The sequence below is a fragment of the Bombus fervidus genome, chromosome 2, assembly GCF_041682495.2.
Source record: "Bombus fervidus isolate BK054 chromosome 2, iyBomFerv1, whole genome shotgun sequence".
NCBI lineage: Eukaryota > Metazoa > Arthropoda > Insecta > Hymenoptera > Apidae > Bombus > Bombus fervidus.
The window spans coordinates 6,368,483-6,396,164 of record NC_091518.1 but is presented as its reverse complement, the minus strand read 5'-3'; the positions used below and the strand labels follow the sequence as shown (position 1 = coordinate 6,396,164).

At 31.4% G+C, this 27,682-nt stretch overlaps 1 protein-coding gene across 3 annotated transcripts in view; it reads right to left on the bottom strand.

Moving 5' to 3' along the window:
- The window catches only part of Foxo (forkhead box, sub-group O), a 289,789-nt gene that overhangs the window by 114,689 nt on the left and 147,418 nt on the right, over positions 1-27,682 (bottom strand). For all 3 annotated transcript variants that reach the window (XR_011801309.1, XR_011801313.1, XM_072014637.1), the window contains exon 2: positions 81-202. Coding sequence is in view for 1 of the 3 variants with exons in the window: in XM_072014637.1 (XP_071870738.1) it covers positions 81-202 (122 nt within the window). In the remaining 2 variants the exon portion in view is untranslated. The remainder of the gene's footprint in view (positions 1-80; positions 203-27,682) is intronic.

Here is a 27,682-nt window from a genome sequence, read left to right as displayed (position 1 = left end):
TGTGACACATCAACGATGATCGAGGTCTGTGTGTGCACCGTGACAACGACGAATCATTCACAAAATGGACAACGACTTACCTTCTACGCGACTTGCCTGGTTTCGCGTCGCGATTGATCATCCACCAGGAACTCTTCCCAGTACCCTCGTTCTGCACTCGCATAAATCTGCTGTGTAATGACAGATTGTGTCTTATGGAGTTCTATAAACAAACAGAAATGTGCAAGTTTTAGAGTAAATTCTAGATAGCAAGAATTTAATGCGCATATATATAAATTAGGAAAATTCTCATTTCAAATACAAAATTGATTTAATTCGAAACAGTTTCTTGAAACAGAATAATTTAAACGTCTTGTTTTCAAGAGATATTTAAATAGTATTAATATAAATTACACGATACTTAAATAATTCGTTGAAAATATTATTTGGTTGGTGATCATAAGCATTTTCTAAACGTATATATTGCCTATGAGTAAATATAATCTTATTTAATGATTATATCTAGGAGGAAAGGAATTAATATTTAGGTATACCAATTAATAACTAACAATAGCATACGAAATTAAAAATAAAAATATGAAAACTTTAAACAGTCTTATAAAATATATTATTTATAGCTTTTTCTGTCTGAACATCGTGACACTGAATAGGAATTGTGTGTAACAAGAGCACTTTGGAATATTTTACATACGAGAAGCATACAAATAAAACTATAATATAAAATTAAGATTATCTTCGTAACTTTACTTTTATAAAAAGAGAATTACGCACTTTTATCTATCTGTTCTTCATAATTTATATATGAATTACGGCAATATGTAAATCGTATATAATACAGAAAGTATCAAATAAAGTTTATATGGATCATCTTTCTTCGATAGAATACTTAACCATAACGTCTCGAAAATTCTTACTCATGTTCGAACGTAATAAATCCAAGAGGTAAAATTAAAGGACTTATCATTCGTCGAAATCTTTCCGCGTCGCTTTTACAGCAACTTTATAATTTCAATTTCGCTGAAATTTACGATCACCTAGCAGTACCCACTGCCCCTCCCACGCGATATCTCAATACCAGTTCCCTTTACTGTCTTACTTTCTCGCACGCGTAACGCTATGACCGACGCGACCGGGCGAACTCCACGCGAAGCGTTCGCATTGTCAGATAGAGAGAAAGGGAGGGAGAGAGAGTAGTTTTATACCATGTACAAAATCGATTCCGAAGAGTGAGTCATGAGAGCCACGTTTTATTGTGCTCCGTAGACAGAAACGGTTTAAGCCGGGCTTGTTCATTAGGCAAATTGAATCGACGTAGTCACCCGAGCCCTTCTTCCTCCCAAAAATTTCGGAAAGCTTCTACCCTAATATGAAAGTAGCGTTGAGAAGCGATAACAATTTTCTTTCGTCTTCGTCCCATAGCAGTATCTCCTACGCGAGCGCGTATATGCACAAAGCAGCCCGGAGAAGAAAGCTTTTACGTAAGCAGCCGGTGGCACGATACCGCGGCAAATAAAAATTACTTTTGCAAAATTGATGCTTCTTCGTTCTCCGGACGCGTACGAACTTTCCGAAATTACAAGAATCTGGCCCCAATGCCATCGTTCCACGAGTAGTATATGCTCGAAATGCAGATTTTATTCCGCACGATTCGTGATTCGCAATTCGAGTTTCTCGACTTTGTGATCGAATATTATATACAGATAAATTTGATCTAAATTTATAATAAATGTTTCATTGTTAAAAAAGTTTGATTTCTTTATAATTCGTGATTTTTACTGTGTTATTGAAGCAAATGAAATTTGAAGAAAAAAATAATTGTATGTCGTTTTCAAAGATTTAAAGGATTTAAAGATTAATTATTCAATTAATTATTTAATGGATGCATTTATTCTTATTAATTTATGTACGTTGTATCTAACAAATTTAGATAGTATATTACAATTTATAGCGTAGATATTTTGTATTTTATATGTAATATTTATATAGTCTGATATAAACCATATGCACAAATTTGTATAATGATTACGTATTATTATCATTATCCTTTGTAAGTATTTTACTTCTTATTTAGTTTGTTAATATAAATTCTCAATAGTATACAACAAATATACTATTACATACAAAAAAGCTAATTCAACGAGAAATAAATATATAAAGAATATTAGAATTAGATAATGATTTAAGAATGTAATAGACTTCATTACAAAAGGAAAGTATATAAATATATACGCGTTCTAAGAAAAATTGTTAGCTATTTTGTATCACAAAAAAGTACCAATACTCTAAAAAGGAAATAGCTTTGATACCATTCTTCGTTATCCTTCTCTTTCATGAAATATTATCGTACTCACTTATTTTACTCATTGATATTCACACTTTATTTTCATATAACTTCCCTTTGTACAAAAGCAGCGAACTATAAATTAAACAATATATAGATAAAAATTCCCTAAATATCTATATTAAATTCTATCTACCATATGAAATGTCGAGTTACAAATTCGTTAGCCAGACTGGATCGCGAAATACATACATATATTGTTTACATGCATTATAATTCACGTAAAATTGGATATCGATCTATGTTCTTTCATTTCATATATATTTTGTTTGAAATAGTATTGAAAATTATTTAGGACTTTCTTTGCAACGATATAATCATTAAGCACGAAATTCGAAACATTTTCTATTATAAGTTTGGTCGTTGAAACCAAGCTTGTGACGAAAACTACACATTATAGGTACTATACAATATGATTTTTAATGATTTTGATCTTTGAAGAGGATGCAACTAATGAACGTACTTAGTATTTCACTACTGGTTTCCTAAATCTCTTTTTACAATGCCAGTCTTAAAAATGTAACAGGTAAACTTGCAGTGTTTTACAAAATCTAATGGAAAAATATTTTTCAAAAATAGTACTAGAGGCATTGTATCTCTATAAAAAAATATACCAATTTCAAATAAATTGTATTTCTATTAATAAAAAGAAAACTCTACTGAAAAACAAACAAATTTTTCATTTTATGAAATCGGACATCTCATATAAAGGTCATAAGTGAAAATCAAACTTTCTTTCTTTTATTGAACAGTATTTTAAAACTCAATACATTGTCAACTCATTTCCATTGTCAATTCCATATCAGACCTATTTTTATTTGATTTTAAAATTAAATATTTGTTCTTGTCATCTTCCTGAACATTAAAAAAATATTTACCAGCGTAAATTATTCAGACTAATATTAATTAAATCATGCTAACGTAATAACTATGCTAATGTTATTAATTTCTTAGAAAACAATCTGAATTTATCATCAATTTTCAAACTGCTAATAGTATTTTCGAATTTATCGATTTATCGGATTATTCTCTTGTTTAACCATTTCGTATTAAGATATTTTTTTGTAGTCGTTGTAACATAAAAGTAAAAATATTAACAGGAATGGTCCTATTATATTTTCCCATGTAGCCTTTGTATATCGCAACATAATAAAATCATAAAATCTAAATGAAACACTTCCACTCCGAACACAACGATCGTGCATCACGAAACGATTTCACTCTACATAGATCACCCATCGCCAAAATGTTGTATTCCAAGACGCGTTCTCAAGACTCTCAATTCATGGACCCTAAATAGCTGAGCTAACTAACTCTTAGTTAGTCGCAATAAAACGGTATCGCGTATCATACTCGTATCTTGATAGTCTGATTTGACGTTTAAATGGATTCACTGGTGAATAGACCTGCAAACGGTGTAGCTCATTACTTTTATTACACCATGGTGTTTCCTGTCTTTACTGCGGTCACTGCTCTTGAGTCTTGACCAATCGTTTCGCCGGCACAATCGAATACGTACAAAGATTGAAGAACAGCGGATCGGAAAAGCTAAACTCTAAAGTATTTATCGACAGGGTGGTTGCACTTCGCGAGTACCAATGTCGATGCTTTTACGATCGATTCACATCGTTGATTCCTTTTACCTTTTCACTGGGTGACGGACTCGTCGTAGGGTTCTACGATGGCGATCCAGCTATTCGAGTCATCCAGTCGCGGGTTATACAGCGAGAGTTTACAGCCCTATCATTTCCCTGCCTTTATCGGCGGTACACTTGGAAGATGAAGACATTTTTGGCGCCGCTATTCCGATTTTCAAATCGATCCCGACCATTCGAGTCCTGATGGGGACGCGACAAGAACAGACGAATGAACCGGCAAGAATTTGTTCTTCGGCTTTCCAACAAACCATCTCGCCTCTTTATTACGGAACATATTATTCGTGTCTATGCTATTTTCTTTCTTTAATTTGTAGTTAAAACTGAATGAATTAGATGTAAGAATGTAAGACTATTAATATGCGATATTAGCGATGACGATGAAGATTGACGAAATTATGTATATTATGACAAAGTCGTGTGACATCGTATCGTTTAGAAAGGAGAAAACTTTTGAAGTTTGTCCTCTTTTTCTGACACATTAATTTCGGATTAATAACGTAAGCAATTGAATATCGATGAAGCTAAAAACAAAGTAATTATAAATTTTCAGTCTGTAGTATGTACACTGGGTACCTACTTCTTATTTTCGTTCATGTTCACATATGTAGGCAATTATTATTAAAATGTCAATGTTATCAATATTACGAATACATGAATTAATATTAATCTTCTTATAACATCAGAATTCTGATTAAATTATTCTTCATATACAATTATATAATTTAATTTAATTGAATGTAACGTAGAATTTTCAGAATTGTCGGACATATTTTCAATATAATCGAATAATATACCTTTCTTTTGACATTTCAGACGTAACGTACATTACAATATAGATTTTTCATTTTTACAGTCTGTATCAAATAATATTTAACAAGTGTACACATCAAAAGATATCGTAACAAAAAAAGAGAATCGAAAATGGGAGGGGAATTGAACAAACGCAACGGGCGCAGTAACAAAAGAAGGAAATAAAAAGACAACGGTTGTCGGGGAAAACTTTTTCTTTGATTAGTACAATGAACGAGAAGTGTAGTTAAAATCAGTCGCGATATGACGGTTGCCAGACTTTGTTCCTGTTATTGAAATATAGAAACGCTCGCGCTCACACATATACACGCGCATGGAATAACGTGTACCAACTCGTAAAAAGAACGAAATCGCCAGACTACGTAGTATCGAGGCAAAACGAAACTTAGATTTTATTGGTAAAATCGATGGCCAGACTTTCAACGTTAATGGTATCCATTCTGTTGAAGACATAACGACAAAAAACTGTGGACTTCTGAAATAAAGCGATCTATACTTTTGCCACGATATATCTGAATGTTCCTTTTCATTAAACAAGATGTAATTCAAGATGATCGATTTCAGGAATAGTTAATTGTTTAAAGATTGAAGATTGAACGAAATATTGGAAGAGTTCAGTCATAAAGATCTATGAGATACCAAGGTATAAAAACTCAAGATAGGCGTAAAAATCGTGAGTCATTTGAGAAAAAAAGCTTGACACACTACGATCGAACGATTTATAGAGCAGTTAATTAACACTATAAAGATGTAAACGTGCTTATTCCTTGCAAATATTCTGTTACATTGTTTAAGACTTAAAAGAAACATGTTAAAAAAGAATGATGCGAGTTAGTCACACGTCAACAATCAAACAAGTCACGAATCAATAGCTGAGACTCATAAGTTTGAAATTTATTAATAGGATCTAAAATAAGTAGAGTTAAATGGCATTATTGTCAACAATAGTAATTTCAACTTTCCTTTTGTTTTAATCCTTTCCCATCTGAAATTTTTGCCTTACAATAAAATTATGTTTCTATTAATTATAAAAATATAGTTTTTCGGATAGTTTTGTATAGAAAACATAAATGTACCGGTTGAAATCAATTTTACTCATTGTGTATGATGCACAACATCGAGCATGCAAAAATTCCCTTCGATTCCTTCAATTCAAATATTTTTGCCTCCTTATTATCGTAGTTCTAGTAATGCCAATTCTTTTCGAATAATCCATCAGAAGTCATTAATGCGATAAGTAATGCAAAATCTTTCTGTATTCAGTTTTTCTAACTTCGTTTGAAATACAGCTATGATCGAGTTCAGCTATTGGTATTCTATTAGTATTATTTGATATAACAAGTTCATATAAATTTCAAGATCGAAACATTGCCAAAAAGCGACCATCTCGAAAAACGAAAAGCAAGAAGCAGGGTGCTCGGTTGGTGAAAGCCTGATTTTCTAGCATCGGCGTCGGTTTAGGCGAATGGCGTAATTTTATGGTGACAACCTGCTTGCATATCTGGGTATTTTTCGCAGCGACGGAACGATCCGGAACGAAAGGGACAAGAGGCCATTCAAGGACGTGCTCTATCGAAGAATTGCTCGTCGATTCTGATGGTCACAAACTCCCGGCACTTTCGTCAAAAACCGCATAAAGTCCGCGGAAACGGCCCCCGTTGCCAAGGCGAAAGGAACGAAGCGACGAAGAGGACCAATCGCACCACGGACAACCGAACCTGGTTATCTCGTTCCCGAATGGACTGTATAACGCGCAATTTATAGAGCATATACTTACTTGTCCTGGTCGTCCTGTCGTGGAATGTCCACTATCTTCCGCAGGGTGACGCGATAAGCCAATTCGAAAGTCCCTCTCGTTTCTTCGCAACAAAAGTGCGAACCACTGCTCGTTTAAGTATTCGCGCCTGTAATCGACCTCGAATTGATGACCACCGGAAAATTACATACCGTAGAAATTAACCATTCTGGAACGATGCGCTGCACTGCTAAGACAGCGATATTAACCTCGTATCTTGGTATTTGTTCTTACGAGATTGGTTATTGGCAAATTTTGGGTAAGCTATATTGTTCTAAATTCTTTCGATCTTTCATTTTTGCGATGAAATGAAAAGGTGCAGTGTTGACTATATAAATAGGCGAATCTAATGGAAATTTACTATTGCATATTATGGTTTACAAAAGTGAATTTTATTTATTACTGAAACTTTATTTCTTAACATAAAAAAGATTCTAATTAATTGTGGGTTCCTATTTCAATCCAGAAAATCCAGAATTGAGAAATTGATAATTAATATAAATAGATCAAGTACATGTGTGCACTGTACAACAATAGTGCAGTAACGTTCTATAATAGTATAATGGAAAAAAGGATAAAGTAGCAAGTAAAAAATATAAGAACACAAATATGGAACTCCCAGAAGTACATACACGTATATATTTTGCAGAAAACTAATATTTTATATGCTTGTCAAATCAATAAAGAAATTATGATAGTTCCTTAAGTTGTCTATTTTCTAACCTTGTCCGAAGAGAAAGTAAACTGTTCACGTTACGTAATTACATATGCTGTCACATAATTAATATATGATAGAAATCGGAATAAAATATTACGCTATGAAATGAAAAAAGAAGCCTTTTGTGCACAGATGATAAGACGATGCAGAACCAGTTTTTATTTCTAGAAAACTTTTCTAATAGGTAATCACAAATAAGTAGAGAAAAAGAACGAGATTTCTTTGGTTCAATTTATTTAATTAATGTTAATTGCAGATATCTTTATTCAGAAATGAAGAATAATAAAAATGTCCAAATCGTTGATTACGATTTATTTATTTATTTATTTTTTATTGGTTTGTGATGCGTAATGAAAATTACAATGACTGAGACTAAAGGAGTATTTATGTAAATGTTAATTACTATTTATTATATCTTCCTATTTGAATAGTTTACATTTCGATTTTAATGTTTTTTAACAAAATTTGTTCAATCTTAGTACGGTACCTCTCTCAATGAAACCTAGCAGATTACTTTAGCGAAGAACTTTAAACTCTGTAATTGAAGTCGGTGATGAACAAGCCACACAAGTTGAAACATTGAAGAATAATTATTCAGTCGTGATTGAGTTCACTATGCCATTAAAAAATGTAGTTATAAGAATGAACCATTTTATTAGGATAGGACTATCATAATTATCCAATAAAATTACATTATTTAATAAAAATAATATTACAATGAAAATAGTGTTGTCTTACCTCTTTCTAAATATTAAGCAGATTCTAGATATTATACGTACACAAACAATATTTTACTAGAAACCTCTAAAAACTAAAAGGTATCATTCAAACTAAAATAGAAAGAAAAAAAGGTTCTTTGTTAAATAAGTAAATAATTAATAATTTTCCACTTCGAACTCTAGTTCAAACGAATATCTTCCACAACATATTTTTTTTAGTTATTTCATTTTTCTAAGGAACTGACAATATGTAATAAAATATTTTTGTATGACACATAGTCGTTGCATAAACTGTTTGACTATCAATAAGAATTAATTAGTGTCCATTGTTGCACAAAATCAGCAACATCCCGGTATCTTTAAACTTAGAAGATTTCTATAACCTCACTTGAACTTTTTAAACACGTACATATTTCACCTCTTCGATGCAATTCATCACAGAGCATTCGCAATGACAGTGGTCAAGACAAGCAGCACCAATTTGAATAATAAACCACGATCGTTAGTCAAATCTGACACGAATGCTTTAATTTTTCATTCGCATGTGAGCATAAAGATGGGCTGGTTGGCGAGTCTGTCCACGATCGATTCACTGTCATCGAATTCATTTTTAAATCATGTCCACCCATGAGCTTCTATCATTTCTGAAGTTTCTTGCATGCACGCTTCAACCTTGCACAAGTGCACTATGATTTATTTCGACTAAACACGATTGGATTTTTAACGTTGTACAATTGCACGTTTTCGCATATTTTGACATACTTTAACAGATGTTTTGAGAATAAGTTTTAATAAGTTCAGTAAATTATTTTTTTGTTCAGATTTTCACATCTATTAGTTGTCCGAAGAGTGTCTTTCTTTTACAGACACGTCTTTTACAACGACATGAAACATGAAACATGAAACCTAATCTGTCGGACGTTGTGATCTTTATTTTGATAGAACAAAATGGATCATACGTAATTCGATAAAATAATATACAACGGAAAATGTTGTGCATCCATTATTTCCTTATAAAACGAAAGAATAAAATTATAGAATAGATAGTTATCTAATTAGAATAAATAGTTGTATAATTATAAAACATAGTATACATATGTATATACCACAGATTCATAGGATCTTTTCTGTTCATAAGCTTGCTTAAGAAAAGATATTAAGATTAAGACGTAAGATATGTTATGTAAGCATTATTTTCAAAAGCAAACCTTCCCATTTCTTAAGAGACTAATATTTTTTAATTGTGTTAATTTCACATGGATACCTAAATATATCGTATATTACAAATATTAAGGAGCTCTAAAAGTAGATAATTCGTAATTTCTTAGTCGACTTTCTTCATGAATCAAGTATTCGATACATACTAGTATTAGGTCCTTTCAGAAAGCTCTTCAATTTTGAATATTGAATAAAAAAGTTATTACACGAAATAAATAATTCCTAATTACGTTTTGAAAAATGCATAGAATTGTACACAAAGAAAGAAATAGAAAAGAAAAACACGCAAAATATTAAAGCATATATATAATGATGAAAATTTGGTCAAATCGTAGTGGAACACGAACGGAAGGAAATGGAAACTTGTTTTTAATGCGGAGGATGTGGTTTTTGTCTTGTCAGTATACACCGTCCTTCTAAAACTCTTCTTTATGGAGAGGAAGTAGACACTAAAGTTGCGGTTTGCGGACATTCAAAAACCGCGCATTCCATATGCAGCACAGTTGTGGTGTTAAACCTCTTCTTTTTTCAGGAAAAAAAAAAAAAAAAAAAAATAGAGCTGTTTTATCGTCGTAAGTACGAAAACAATAGTTCTAAACCACCATTATTTGTCTAAAGGTTTGATTTAATAACTGAATTCCAAGAATCATATCTCGAGAACGGCTTATGCAAAAAATATGTTTAAGTAGTATTTTGAAAGTATCTTGATGACAACCATAAGAGGATATACTTGAAAATATAGATTCCAATTTAAAAATTCGAAGTCGAATTTGAAAGATTTCTCAATATCATCACAATGTCAAATAGGCGATTCCCCTCAATATGCTACAACTTTTATTTAAAACATCTTTTTATGTCTTATATCTTTCGAGATATTTGTCTAAGGAGATTCAAATGACATACTCTGTATAGTAACTTGAAGTCATGTAGACGAGTTTTGTAGTTTTATAAAGAAATATTCATTTTGATAATATAATATTAATAATATCAAATATCATCTTTACATAAAAAATATTATATTTAACATATTTTTTTCAAATTCTTTATGGTTAAATATTTCCAGAGAGTGAAATAATATTATTATCTAAAGACAGACGAAGAGATGAATTTATTTTCTTTTTTTACTACCACATAAATAATGGTCATAAAAACTAATGATCATGAATATCTTGATTCTTATTTTACTTTGTCTTGTAAATTAATCCTGAATAGTGCTGCAAAAAATCAGTTCTTTGACTATTTTCTCAACAAGTAACATTTCTCAATTTTAATACACTACAAAACTAATCTTACTACATTTTCACAAAGAATATTAATGATACAAATCATTATGCATAAGATTATATACACATTGATTAATATAACAATTACATGTAATATATGAACATACATATCGCTGACATTTTTCTGTTAGTCTTATTTTACATCTAAAAAGGGATATTTTAATATAAAATAACTATGAATGATAAGATATACTAAAGTTTAAAATTAAATATCCCTTATAAAAAAAAAAAAAAGAAAATTTCACTTATTGCGTTCATCTCCTAGTCCTAATATAATATATTGTTCAGATATTATTATATATACATAGATATTAATAATGACTAATGTATATGGTAGAATCAACAGTTAAGAATAAAATTCACTTGTTTAATCATTCGAAACACTGAAACGTAGGAAATCAAGATAATCTGTCATTGTCGAAGTATTTCCGAAAGCAGCCAGTTTTTATCAGTTCCCCTGCTACAGTAGTGGCGATGTTAACGATATTGAAACACTGATACGAGGGCAGTTTTCAACATCGCTTTGTGTCGCTAACGTTTATGCTCTAAGATAATTAGATAGTGGCCGACACAAGCGATCGGCCAAGACTACCAACAAGACCATCCCAGCAATCTGCACGAACATCTCGGTACACATTAATTCAATTCCATCGACGAAGTCAATTTCGTAAAAAGCATTTGCTAGGCGATCAATGAGGGATCGATCGCACAACCGCTTACCTGTATGTCCCGTTTAGCCGTGTCGTGCGTTGGCCAGGAGATCGCGAAATGATAGAAAACATCCCGCACGTGCTTTCCATTGATTTCAACAAGAGATTTTAATTAGACGACTCGGCGAAGAAATAAATTGCAAAACTTTTTAGGATGTAAAATCAGTTATGCATTATATGTATCTTGGATCGAACTTTTCTCTTTCGACTTTGAGGGTGTTAGTATCGTCCATTACTTATTTTTTCCTTATTTTGTGAAAAATTTAGGAAATTCAAAAAATGGGAGGTGTTGTTTAAAGAAGAATTATATAATAACCACATTGAAGAACGATAGTGATTTGATGATAAAAATAATGTAAGTACATTGATGTTTTGTGCAAAATTTGCTGGACGTGATTTATTAGAGAGATTAAGAAAGGTACGATTTAAAAAACGTGGAAATTTTGAGAATGCGGAGTGTTATGAGATAAAGTTCGTTAAGGTTATTAAATAAGATTAATTAATCAAAGTTACTAAATAATGCTTCCTTTTTCTATGAGAAAAAATTCATCAACGGAATCATTGGATGATGAAAATAATAGGCATAAATCTTGAGATTTGAAAGTTTGAGATCTATATAAGATTATAACAAGTACTTCTTTAGTTTTGCGAAAAAATAAATTACGAAAAATGAAATATGATTTCAGACAAGTTACCATATTAAAAGTTAATTCGTGATTGTAAAAAATTAACAAAAATATTACTCGATGGATGAAATATTTACTGTGATAAATAATTTAATTAAGCTTTTATCCTGTATGTGGCAATTTAATCCAAAAGCGATTTTTCTCTGTCAGTGTAGTTTTTAAAGTAGAGTACACATTAGATATTAAAAAAGCAAAGTGTTAGTAATTTATCAGTTCCGAACAATTTTTATGAATATGGTATACGAATGTTAAAATTATAATGAGTATTATAACATCGAAAATTTGAATATTTTATGAAGTTAACGCAGGGAAAGAAGACAGAATAGCTATTTTCAATGTTTTTCCATTTACTTTTCAATGCATTGAAAATCTTGTTGGATAGGGTGAAATGAAATTGATGAAACTGTCGCGACGCGAATCATCGAACTGTTGGATTTAATTTAATTTTCAAAGTAAAATCCAAAAATGATACGCGTACGATTAATTTTTACCGGCGTATGCATTAATTACTATAAATTCAATTAATAATCATGTCGATATTACAAGTGAAAAGCTTGCAAAACGTGAAATATTTACGAACCTTCGTAAATTAAGTATAATTACCGTGTTCATGTACTCTAATACGAACGCAAAATTTTTATCAGGGCATGAGTTATTAAACTTTTTTCAAATTGATTTATAACATCAAATTTGAATTTTTATTGTGATAAATTAAATAAATTCTACTATTAGTAATTAGCGAATCAGAGATTTAAAAATATAAATGTAACACCTTTTCTGAATGAATTACTGAATGAATTACTGAATAAATTCTGAATGAATTGTACCAGGCGAGGCACCTAAAACAGGTCACCTAATATTAGTGATAGGAGAAGTTATGTCAACTTTTTTTTGGGGGAATGATAAATTTTTTTATGTACCATCTAGTAGAATGGTTTAAGAAACATACAATTTCAAAGTCATTCAGGTGACCTGTTTTAGATGCCTTACTCTGTATATGATATTATCTATTGTATTATAATCAATCAATTATATATGTATATAAATCAATTATCTTCAAAATAATTTGCTGACAAATCCTGCAAAAGTTTCGTTGATTTTTTGTTGCGAATGATATTACCATGAAAGGGTTGTATCACACTAATCACACATATATAAAAATATATAAGTAAGAAGTAATTAATTTTAGGTTCTCGGCTGTTCAGCAAAATAAGATTTACAACAAATTTAATGATAACATTTTTTCTTGGAAAATTTATATCGTGAATCTATCAACTTAGTTTAAAATAATTTTAGTTGCAACATAAGATTTTTTTCTTTCTCTCTTTGCTCTTTTGCTCTCTGTCTCTGTTTATTCATGTGCTCAAATCTTAATGTATCATATAAACTGCCCAACCGAGCCATCTTTACTTTACTACTCATTTGCAAAAACCAACAATTCGTAAAGAAAAAGTAAACGTACCTTAATTTTCAGTATAAAATCTATCATTACGTAAAATTCTAAAAGAGCATCTACAAATAAATATAATACGATATATGTACTGCCAATCAAGATTCTGAAGAAACAAAAATCTAAAAAATTTAACAACTTCTGAGAAAGTAGTAGCCTATTCCAATTATGAGTACGAAAGCTATATATATTAAATCTATTTAGCATCACAAATCACGGTTCATATTAAATCATGAAACAATCCATTTCATATCAACCTATCAATCGAAGTACGAAAAAAATTTTAGAATTCAGCAGCATACAAAATACAAAGAAGCGGCGTCCTATTCCTGTCTTGTCGTTAGAATACATAATACATCATATATACATTCTTTTTCTACAATCTTTCCATCTTTATCTATTACTTATTTTCCTACATTCTTGCTTGTTCATATTTTCTACATTCATTGCAAAACATCAAATTGTCATAAGGAATGTATGAGACTTGAACGAAATGAATGTTTCGATTTTTTTGTTGCAGAACATGTTGTAAAACGTCTCAAATCTCAAAACTAGTTGAAAAAATAAAGAATGGATAAGGATTAAATCATCATTAAGTTAAAAAATTTTCGAAATCTAGAAGTCATTTCGCAAAATTAGCTGTTTTAAAGATGAGAAACGGAGCTTTCTTAAGGTTAGAAGCACAACACGAGAGATCGTGGGTGGAGAGGAACAGCACGCATACAACGCTCGCTGGCGTGTAATTCTGCGACAAGTAGATTCAGTTAATTCGGCCGGAGGCTAGCAAGCTGTACGAGAGAGCGGATTCCATTCGATTGCAACCACTCAAATCAGAAATCTAGACTAGTAGCCAAATGCAAGATCGAACGTTCAATTCCGACTGTCGGTGAACTGGCAACAGTGTCTGAGGGGAAATCTTGAATGAACTGAAGGGGGGGGGGGGAACAAGAAATACGAAGAAACGGAGAAATGAATAGCAAAGGACAATCACTGGGCTAGCATAGGGTTGGAGCCAAAGACAGAGGAAAAAGGTGAAGTCCGCGCGAAACAGAGAGGAAAAGAGAAGAAGGGAATAACAGAAAGAGCGATAGAAGTGGGTATAAGAGAGAAACAGTGAGCCAATTCACTAATCCCGATTTCCGATCGCGTACATCGATTCACGTATTTACGTTAACAGTTCCAATCAGTTTCCCCTCCATTTCCTTAGTTTCCGATAGCGAGGAAACGGTATTCCCGGATGCGTTCCACCTCGGATCTTTCATGATCGACCGATTCGTGCTCTGATGTCTGACTCTTTTGCGTAAGTACTTTTACCCGTTTCCTCCTTCCATCTTTTTTACTTTTTAGGGTAGCGACTGCTACACCAATTTTTTCATTTTTGCAATTAGTGAGAATATGCCAGGTTATATATATTCTATGTGCTTATTTATTTTTGCGTATTGCTTTTGGTTTAGCTCACTGTGTATAACATATTTAAGTACATATTTAAGCTTGATAGTTCTACTATTCAAGATATTATTGACTGATTTGGATATAGCTTTTTATTGACTTAGACTATGATCGATGTTTTATGATAGACAGAATCAATGATAGATTCATATTTAGTAATAATAAAAATCTGTTGAATTCTAATATGATAGTCAAAAGGTAATCTGATTTTTTCGACAGGTTTCCTATGCGAATCAGGAGAAATTTCTTTCTTTCTCTAACTATTTGTAACCAGAAGTTTGCTAGCTGATATATAAAACAAATGACAATTGGTCACTGTATGTTAGTTTGAAACATTGATTTGAAATCTGTGGTTGATAAACAAATATGAAAAGATTTATCGACATATTATATAAAATATACAGTTATGCCATTATAAAGGATGAACTAACTATTTTTTTTATAATTGTACTTATAACTGATACACGAATTACATTTCTTTTTATCTGTATTTTATTTGATGAATAATATTCACGTTGATTATAAAAGACATTAAATTAAGTTTAAAAAATACAACAGAAATTGTTATTATTAGAAACTTCACAAACATAAACATAAGAAATTTCACAAACATAAAATTTAGAACTGATATATGTAACTAGAAAAGCAAAAATAGTGAGCATATTTATAAATATGTACTCTCTTCCGATTTTTGATAATTAATAAATTTAATAAATAAATTTACTACTGTTGGAAATATTCTCAATACATTTTGATAGGTATTTAATTCTTAAGTTGTAGTATTTATCAGTAACCTTTCAAATCATTATAATTATAGTACACATATATTTCACAAATTTGAGTTTAAAATATAGCATGATTTAATTACATTATTTTAATCACACATTTTGGAATTCTGAAATATTTTAGGTTATTTCTGCGAATAAAAAATTCACGGTAAAATTTGAAATTTTTTATGTAAATGTTTCAACCTAAAATTTACATATTTTCTACGTTCCATCATTATTCCACACTTTTGCATTTGCAATATTCTACTATTTGTTAAAACACATTCATACGCTTCATTTTAAAAACTAAAATTATGAGCACTGTAAATTTTAGTCTGTAAATGCTACTTTATCTCTTCGCGTTCTATATGCTTTTATTTTTCATCGTCAGTATTTAAATTTATCAAATCAAAAATGCATAATTTCTTTCTAACGCAAAATATATATAATAACTTATAATTCTGTATTTAGACTACATCATAGTTTCACACGTAACATCTCTACTAATATGATATATCGATATATCGAAAATTTCTTATCATATGTAGGCGACTGATACAAAGTTTAGGAGCAATATATCACCTTATTCTTAAAGGACACGCTATGACAAAAATCAGTTAATTTTCCTTGTTTGTAACAGTGAATAATAATTTATATGTAACTCGTTTCGCGTAATATGTACAATAGTTAAAGCATGTATGTAATATGATACAACGTATTAAATTTTATTTTCTATAGTTAATACCAAATTTGTGGAAGAAAGTCAATGTGGCTAAATACCTACTACTCAGATTTTTCACGCATGAAATATTTAAAGGATAATCTAGATAAAACAGAGGGAAAAATCTGTCTACTACCTATACAATAAAATACAATTATAGAATATATTATTATCTCATCATATAAAAAAAAACATCCGCAATATAGCAAGAACATTATGTGCTATAAACTGTCTGAAGAAACGATTATACTTCGACAATAATTGAAAAAAGAATTTTTTTGAAAAATTTGCCATATGTTTGTACAATGAAATATTATAACAAAGAAATATAAAAAATATGAAAGAATGCCTCTATACTTATGATCGGTAGTAAGTATGATTATGATAAAAAAGAAGAATATTTTTTAAAAAGTCACATCTTTAAGACCTAACCTATACACAAATTTATATTTATCAATATCCTGTTACCATCTCCAAATTAAAAGATTGCACAATACGCATATAACGCGATCCAAAAAATTCAAACGGATATTTTTTGCCACTTACTTGCCACGAGTAACGACATAAATCGATCTACGACATAGATCACCTTGGCGATCGCGGACAAGTATGTCAGACAAAGGTAATTAATATTAACACGCGAACAACTGACATCACCGATGTTGCTTTCAAAAAAGTCGCCACGCGAAAGTCCACAAATCTTCTCAGAAAAGAAACTCGCTGCTGGCATCGCCCGGCTCCGAAGAGGAGAACAGTGGCTTTTTTCGGCTAGATAAAGAAACATTACATTGTAATCTGAAAAATTCGGCAGCCCGCGTCCTCCTTTGCGGTAATAGATTCCTTTATTGAGTCCGGCTCGTATCAGATCTTCTCCCGGTCTCTCTTTTCCTCTTCCTCTTCCTTTTCCTCTTTCTTTCTCTCTCTCTCTTTCTCTCTCTCTCTCTTTCCCCCTCTCTTCCTCTTTCTCCCTTTATCGTGACTGAAATATCGGCAAATAGAAAAGAGCTGGTCGATATCCAGAGAAGTTGGAAAGTTTATCGTGGCATAGGTGCAGATAATTGATCGAACCTTCCCCGTGCTTCTCCTTGTCCACTTGTTTTCCTAACTTTACTGGTTAGTGGTAATTTCTCGATAGGCCAGCTACCGGCCCGTCCAGGACACTCGCGACCGATCGAGCTTTTCAAAACCAACTTTTGCGGCCGCTTTTGTAAATCGCCCGCCGCGTTGATAATGTCTCTGCAAAAGGTGTCAACGAGGGACCAATTTCATCGAGCTTTTTTTAACAAAGGTAGGAGGAGAACTTGAAACTTTCGCTTTCCAGCGTATTATTAAGGGCAATTTGAGCTTAAAGTTCGAAATTTAAAACACAAGATGATGAGAAGTATAGAAGTTAAGACAATTGAATAGCGGAAACAGAGTAATAACTGATGTACAAATTTGATTCAAAAACGTCTTCTGTATTTTATACCAAATACCAAAGTATCGTGTTTAGGTTGTGCGTGTTTATGCACTTGTGGAAAATTTTGCAAAAATGCACGTAACTTATATTTATGGAAAATAATATAAAATGTCCACAATGTAGAGTACTTGTTGTTATATTGACAATACTTGGCTATTGAATTATGTGCAAAAAATATGCAAAAAGTTCATTGTTTTAGCTAAAATATATTATGTTATAAATAATAAATTGCTTTTGACTGCCCATTTTATTACTGAATGCATAGACGGTCATACATGTAATAATTATATAATTTAATCTTTTATTACCATATCATAAATTCACAGAATTTCTTTAGGATATTCTTAGAATATTATCCTTGTAGTCTCGTCGTCAGGAAATTCAGCCCATTTGGATACCACTCAATATATGTGTATTGACGTGTATAATACATGTGTATCATTGTGTATTCATTCTTGACCATTAGATTGCCCGATTTGAAAGCAAGAATTGAAAATGCTTATCAAAATGAGAATATGAAGCGTATGTTGTCACGTTGCATGTAATTAATGCAAGGGGGGAAATAAACTATTGACATATATGAACATACGTATGTACGTGTACAATATTTTACCACTAGTATACTGAATAAACCTTACTATTAAAGTTCTTTATTTCATTAAAAATGTGAAAAGTATAAGAAACAAATACATATATCTATACACAATAATACTTATTTAATTTCCACTCCAAAGGATGATTGCCTCAAAGTAATATTTTTAATTTACAGTTCAAAAGAAATTTAGACGAATTGCGTTAACTACACTGTGGCGCAATGAGTATTATTTGTCGAGGTAGAAGCAAAAATTCACGAAGACGATTCAGGAAAGGAATCTCATAATCGATCCTATCTATCAAACAATAGCTCAAGTTGAACTACCGGACATTTTTAAAGATGAATATGGAGACATTTTTGTCGCCTGTACACGATACAGGGAAGAGGATATGGTCAGGAGCGGAAAAGGCTTTCGCTCAAATTAGATCCGGGAGTTCCGGGACTGTCGGCGTGCGCCGATTTCCCCACAATTTATACGTGGTAGTATTTTTGTGCAATTTGTGCCGGTTATGAGGACGTGGAAGCACGACGGTTCCACCGTGAAAAATATAGCTGGAATTTATCGCGGAGACTTCTATCCACTTTTCTCTTCCTTCCTCTCCATCACCAACAGAATATCTATTATTCGTCACTGTCCATAGCCTCGGAGTAACTGACCCAGAATAAAATTATAAACCGATTCACCGAGAATCCCGTCTCCGTCTTCCGATTATTTCGAAACATCATACGAATACATCTGTTAGTTCATCGTTGAATAATTCTACCTTGTTTCTTTTTGTCACCGAAATAAATTGTTCAGTAGTTTGAAGTTCATCGTTCTTTTAAGTAAGCAGATGAAATATGTAAGATGCAATCGATATCGAAGAAACGTCTGCTTAAATTATGACTTTTCGAAAATGGTATTCTAAGATAAATGGACGTGCAAGATGAAAATAATGCACTCTTCTTCGAAATAGAATGAAACTGATTAAATTCGTGTCATTTAATAGGTATCGATCAAATTTACAAGCATACGTGGTAGGTACCAAATGTAATAAGATTGCCTGGTTCATATTTTTTGTAGCTTCAAGAAAAAGCCAATGGATTATTGTTGTGAAGCTTATTAGTGTATGTACTTTAATTAAAAATGTGTAAACTTTACTTTTAAATCTCAATCAATTTAATTAATACAGAGTAATTGTCAAATAAATAATAACATTTTGAGTGAATGCGTTATATGAGTACAGTCACCCACATTAAAACTCGGCCAACCTTCAAATAGAATAACTTTTTTACAATTGGAACAAATGATTTGAATCTTTTTGAGAATGTAGAAAGATTAGATTAATAGTGACCTGTAAAAAATAATTTTGAAAAAATTGAAATTTATTGGAATTGCGAAGAAAATGTAAAAGGTCGCTTTTTACAATATTTTATTAATATGAAAGAAACTGTAACTGAGACAATCCTGCATTGGATTAGTTGTTAAAAAATTCTTATTTAGAAAACATTATGGTATATATTAGCTTCTAAGTTTCAAATTTTCTTTCAATCTCCAAAATTCAAAATTGCATCAACTATCTCTGTCTTCGCATAATTACAAATACTGGGAAAGCAATAACTGGAAAAGAAAAAGAAAAAAATGAACGCTCTAACGAATGAAAATCTGTAGTATTATTTTATAAAAATTAAAAAACATTTCCATTCAATATATGAAAGAAACCATTAATTCACAAAAATGTAACGCGGAAAATATTTATAACTATAGTTTTATTATTTTTGGAACGCAAGTCATATACCTATACTATTGATTAAATTGCTTAAATTGATTTACTTAATTGCTAAAAGTGATTTGGAGTCAGCTGATCGACAGTATCAAATTTATATCACTCGGTTAATAAAAATACTAAGAATTAATGTCCAAACCATTAAAAATAGATAGGTACAGTTTTTTGGTAGAGTATTTAAAAATTTGGTAGTATTTAAAAATTCTCTATATGAACATACGATTCTTAATTTCTGTATGAAAATTTCAATGTTCTTTTGAATGTTTAATGATTCAATAATTTTAAATTAACAACACCAATAATGAAATATAAGTAATTTTCTATAATAGTTTCAAGTTGTTTGTTAGGTTCATTCGTCATGATAATATAACTTCCACGAAAACCAGTTTAATATTATATTAAATTTAATTAGTGTAATAATTAAGGATACTTAAATTGAGAATTTGTGTTATATAAAACATGAAACGATATATAAACGATATAAGAGCAATATTTCTTAATTAAAAATACTTTATAAAAGTCATATAATTGAATAATTTACTGAAATTTAATTTTACGCTAAGAGTTTATCTGGAATAAGTAAATATTCAGCACAGAATACAAATGCAACGATTTTCAAGTCTTCAAGATTCGTATTACTAATCTATCTTCTTACTTTCTTTTATATTAATGTATCATAAAGTGTAAAACATTGACCTTTTCAATATATTTACGAACAGCGTTGAAATTTCCACGAATCATGTGGGCTCACGAAAACCGATTTTCTCAACGAACTAAAGGAATCCTTAACGAGCGAAGAAATTTCGGCGAGCAATTTCAGATATGATTTGACGCGCGTTTTGCGTGTCGAGTTGTATATCCCAGGAGATCATATCTTGTACCAACTGCTTTAATTTATCAGGCCAGTCGAAATATCGTCTGGTCGCGAAGGAAAGAGAAAAGAAAAGAAGAGAAGCGAGCTGTTGCGCGATCGTCTCTGGGATTCTTCCGTCATGGATAATTAACCATTTCACGAAAGATCCTCAACACCGATCAACCGAGTTTAGTTTCGCGGATGATGCATTGCGAACGTTCTCGACAATCCGACATTAACTCCAGTGTCGCGTAGGCGTTAAAAGCACCTATCATGCCTTCTCATGAATTACTCCTTGCCATCTTGCAACCTTACCTAAAGCCCTTCGAAAGAAGAAAGAACAGCGTCGCCGAAAAGGGGGAAGCCCTGAGAGAAGCTGCGAGGAGAAAATGTCCAAACTGAATTTTACACTGACAAAACTTTCACAGCTGTGCTCCATTTTACGTACTGAGTTGTTTGGAAAGTTCATAACGTATTTAACAGCCGATATATTTTATTACAATCTATGTATTAGTAGATGCTTATATAAATGTTACTTGACAAATTTCTATTTTTCGGTAAGGAATACAGACCTCATATTTCGATGAAAAGTAGAAAAAAACTGTTCGGTATTCATCAAAAACTTTTTTCACCGTATTTATATTCTAATTTTTAAAAAGCGCTCTTGCATAATAAGAAAGTAGATACCCGACAAATTTGTAAGAATTACTTCGATTTATTGCTAAGAAAGATAATTTTATTAGGAAAGTACTCATGAAGATATTCAATAAATAGCGAAAAGTTGCCAAAGGAGATAGTGTTTGCTATAATTGGATAATTCTATAAAGATACAATACCTTCAAATTTGTTTAACATTTTCGACGAGCGTCAACTAAAGTCAACAATACGTTACGCACTCGCTCTTGCTCGCAGTCGTCAAGTGATCCTACGCGACGGACGAGCATCGCCGTACCGAAATACTAAATTTTGCTACGAAATTTCCGAATAATTTAATATTATGGGTATCCTATATTTGGTGGAAGTGGAAATGATCGTATAATCAAATGAAGTTTCAAGTTCTATTTAGGATTTTTTAGTTATAAAAATTTCATATTTGAGTAAGATAACGCGAGTCTTGTATATTAATGAAGAGTAGGTAAAAAATCTTGAATCTTCAATTGAATGTACAATTTCTTTCATTGGATATAATAGTCACAGATTATCAATACCCATATGTCCCATGCATACATGTTAGGGCACCTGTTGGTTTTATCTGTAACGTGATAATTAACGTAGATTATAATATTATAGGATTGCGTCTTGATACACATAGGAAAAATTTATTGAAACTATTATAGTGCGAGTTATAGTAATATAATAAATTATAATAAATATAGATTGATCTCCACAATTATCATGTGAGATTCAACTATGAAGAATAAAAGGAAACAAAACTGGAAAGAATGTTGGACATATGAAAATTGTTGCCAATATATCTGTATTGCAAATATCCTCTGTATCAATCAATCACCTTGGTTTACGACTAAATTTTAAGATCTTCTTATAAATAGCATTTAATTCCCTTGCATTTTCATTACAATATCAATAAAAAGGAAATAATTTCTACCAGTAATTAATCTTATGAAGAATTATGGCAGATCTTTGAAAAACAGTTTCTTGCAGAGATTTTGGACAGACCTTGATTTTCAATTTTGATGTGATCGATGTTTTACAATCCAATGTTTACAAATCTAAAATAAAGGAAAATCATAAAACGGAGTAATTGATCAGAATATTCCAAAGGCGTAATTTTTTCTGTATTACGATATTAAGAACGCATTTTGTCTTAATTTCTTGATGTACGTTTGTAAGTAACTTTTCATATAAATTTAAGTTCTTTCGAATCTCCATATACGTAGTTGACAAACAAGAAACAATTTATATTATCTTCAGATTAAAATATTTCTATAAAATGAACATAAATGACTAACCAAACCATTAGTTAACCACATAAATGGTTAATTGAACTGATTTGTATCAAATGATTTCTATGGCATGTCATTGTACACCTCGATATTGGAAACGCGCAACGTCTTTCAAACGTTATTTGACGCTAAGGAATTAACTTACATGCGAATAGAGAAATATATACATATATTTAAGACAGACAGAATAATTTAAATAGATATGTACGAAGGTACAAGTGTAACTCATATCTGAATTTCTTCACATTTTCGACGCCAAAATTTCAATCACTCTTATATAATGACATAATTTAAGTGAAATAAGCAAATACAAGTGAGATAACAGCATTTTATCGTATATATCCTGCATCTTGTAATTTATAAGTATTTGTCTTGCGTGTTGTGTTTGTTGTTGTGCTTCGTAAATAATAAATGAATTTTACCAGTATCGACAAAATTTATTCACCCTGCTTGAAACAAATATTATGCAATATGAAATATGGTTGTGAAAGTGTGAATGTATGATTTCTCCTTCCAACTTTATGCATAATGGTTTTCTTTAAGCACTAAATTTTTTTTTTATATGTCGTTTTAAATATTATTTCACATAAATCCTATGTCGTTTAAAATTGCATCAATTTAGGTAACTTGAGTAATATGAACGAAGCTTAACTTCGACAATCGTTTACAACTATTAAGCAAGTTACATAAAAAGAACAGTTATAATTTAGGTCGATAACCCGGAATAAAAAACAATAAATTATTATTGTAAACCTTGCATGTTATTGTCTGTTGCGTGCATCTGTGTTAGATTATGCATGTTATATACATCTTAATCAGTTCAGTTAATATAGAGTACTTATCAAATAAATAATAATACCTTAGATAAGTGCGTTACGTGGTTCTTTTACTATGACACCGTATCTCCGCATGTTACAATTATTTAGTAAAGAATTCTTAGCTGCAGAGACAATTGTGGTGTGGTACCATGTCCCTTTTCTAGAAGTTTCTAGATTTGAAACTTCGTTCTAATGTTTAAAATTCAAAACTATGCGAGATGTTGTCGTTGTTAAACATATGAAAATATTCGGAAGACGAAAACTGATAAAATTAACGCTCTGGAATAACTTGAGTAATCCGAAGGAGATTTAACCGCAACAGTCTTCCGCAACTGTCAAACGAATTACGTAAAAAGATGTGTAAACGAAAACGCGTACGATCAGAAGAACAATTTTATTAAATAAATTGCTCTTGTTTGAGAACTCGGGTAAGCCAATCGATGCCGTGTATCTATTCACTTATCTTCGTTTTTCGCGTCGTCACTTAATCACGGTGCGTGCAACCGCGGTAACGCGTCTGATAATCCGTTACGTAACTGAAATAAGCACCCCGAACACTTATTTCTATTAGATAAACCTATCATCAAATAAAATAATCGAATAGAGTGAATAGATACGCATTTACACATGGCGTATAGTTACGCTTCGAAACTATAAATCAGGCAAGAGGGACTTTTTCACTCGCGCGATATCCTTGTCTAGCGTTAAATCGATTCGCCACGGTGATTTCTTTTAATTAAAGCCTTTCGGCTAATAAAGATCAGCTAAACGATTCGTTGGCTAGGAAACAGACGATATTATCCGTGTACACCCGACGAATGATGCAATAAGTTTGCGTACGAATATGGGCTTTTTAGAACATTCCAAATTAATTAAGCGGTTAAACGGACTTCTATTGGTGTGTTTAACGACGTGTATCTTTGGTGAAGGGAAACGTTTAGAGTAATTTAAGAAACAAGCGAAACGAGTTCGCTCGTATAAATCAATGAACACTTCGATACGTGACACATATATGTTCGAACTAAGATTCTTTAGCACTATGCGTTGTTAATGCAGCATTTAGTATTAAGTCGCATTTTCTTACTTTTGACTTAAATTGACTTCAATTTTAGGCAATCAGAGTCAGCAAGGAGTTTGAAAACTAAGATTAAAATAGCAGTAAAATTACTGCTTTTGTATTTATATTTTCATAAATATTTATTTTTAAATTTTTAAATTTTTGTGACCAGTTAGATTACAATTATATAGCAATTTCCAATTAACTTTCAACTAAAGGTAAAATATATATTTAATAATGGAGGTTTTTCATATTTAATATATTTGTATTTAATATTGCAGATACTATACTGTTTAATACCGCATAGTCAAGGAGTGTAATTCGGAAATGAAAGAATTACGTGACAGATAACTTGCTATAGAGGTGTTGTTCATCCATCATCCCTTTCAGAAGAATACAGAATAACAGTAATAAATAGATTGCGAACATATATACAAATACATATTTTTACGAATAATAAATAATTAAAAACAATAGAACTTTGATACAGAATTGTTTCATCTTTACAGAATTATATATATATATATATATATATATATATATATATATATATAAACGAATTTCCGTAGACAATACAATTATTCGAAAATATAATGTAAAAGAAGCATCAAAAATGGATATTCCGAAATACAATAAGACAGAGAGGATTTTTGTTCAAATATAATTTTTATTACATCAATATTGCATAAATATTAGGTTATTGTGTAATAGATGTTTTTGCCGAGATTTTGTCGTTTTGAAATCATAAGCTATTCGACAATTTGAAAAGCTAAAATTTATCATTCTCTTTGTTGGTTTAATGCAATATTCTCAAAACAACTACGCTCCACTTTTTTGAAAGTGCAATATGAAAAAGCACAACGTGACGAAACTGCTCTGATAGAGCAAACACATCACGTTTTTACAAAACCGGAATCAATAAACTTACACGATTGTAGAAACAGAAAATAAATCGCGAGTCAGATAGTTTTTATTTCGATTATAAATTTTCCTTTCTAAATTAATACCATTTACGTGGAAACATTTACTACGCAACGATTTATGTAATATCTATGATTAGAGAAGTAAAATATTATCGATTTAGATAATTCTTATGTTGATAAGAAATTGAAATAATCATATTGAAATCAGTTATACCTATTATTATCCTTTATTTAAAGACATTTATTATGCAATAGTATACACCGCAGTTACAACACATTAAAATAAAAAATGGATATGTAAACTAAATATTAAGCGTTAAAATTGATATCACTTAAATGCTTAATACTTTCATGCTTGCGGTTGTGCACACATTGTATTTTTACAAGCAATTAACCAACTAAATGACAAATATATTTATTTTCCATAAAACTGAGCTTAATTTTAGTGCATTATACTTTATTTTCGAAAGCATCAGAAAAAATGTATTTCTACCATTAGTAAAATTGCTAACAAATGTTTTCGGCAAATTAAAAACACATTTAATCCTGAAAAGGTTAAATATTACACTTTTTCTTCTAATTTATTTCAAACAGCTCCAAAGCTCTGGATTCCAAATCTATGATCGAAACGTTAGACATTTCATTTTGTTTTCCTTAATCTATTTGAAAAATCTCCTAGCACTCAAATTCAAATTAAAGACTTTCGGCGTGAATTTGAAATTTCTTTCGTTAAAATTTGCGATCACGTCAGCGGCTCCGATGTCGACGAAGCGCTTATCGATCTCATTTCCTCATTAAATTCTTTTCCCCGTGTCATGCAGCGGTGATAACAATTAACTTGGCAGCGAAACGACGGATTATAAGGTCGGCTACGTACGTAGTAACTTCACCCACGACGATTACGGGTTGGCTCGACTGGAGTAAGCCGCGATCAAGTAGCTGGATCTTCGACTTGAATAACTCCGCAGTAAAACGAGCCACGGGACCCTGACACCATTGATAACGATTCCTCCTCTCGTGATCTTTCCATTGCTCTCTCGGATCTCCGCTTGTTCGTTCGCTGCAAGAAATTTCGTTCTCGAGACGAGACGCCGCGCCGTCCGGGAGAAAATGATGTCGGCCACGGGAGATGCCGCATTTTTTCGATTAAAACTTTATTCTCCTTCCCTCTCCCTCGCTCTCTCTCTTTTCTCTTTCTCTCTCTCCCTTTCTTCCATTTCTCAACAACATATATGTATGTGTCGGTCTCTGTCCCTGGCTATTCGATCGACTCTTTTTCTCTCTTGAATCTGGCACAGATACGGATATCCGAAAACCAGTAAAGACAAGATGCTGGGAAAGAGGAAAAAATGAGAAACGGGCACAGGAAGTTGAGAGATACTAAAGCGTTTCGATTTTGCGCATTTTGGCACTCGAATTGAGCAAATAAAAAAAAGTTTGAATTCGATTTTTTATTCTCACTTATGTGTAGAAGGGAAATGGTAGAATGTATTTTGTGTTTTTGGTGTTTTCTTATAGAGAATAAATATAAAATAGAATATAGGAAATATAAATGTAGAGAATATAAAAAGAGAAATGGATAAATAAACTCCTTGATTACAATCGTTCGGTAGCTATAAGTGTGATTAACGTCTCTTTCATGCTTATATTTTGTCAAAAATTTTCTGTATGTAGAATTAGTACGATCATGACAATTTGGTATTATCAAAAAGAAATTACAGGAAAGTCGTAATTTTTTGCAATTAAATTTTTTCATGTCTAGTTTTAATAACTGGCGTTAATTACATTGTAAAATTTTGTGATTATGAGGCAGTGACTATTATTACTATCAAGTGTAACGGAACAATATCATACAAGGTAACTCTTAGAAAAGCTGCTGAATTACCTATAGTATTTCATAAGTAGAAGTATATAGCCCAATT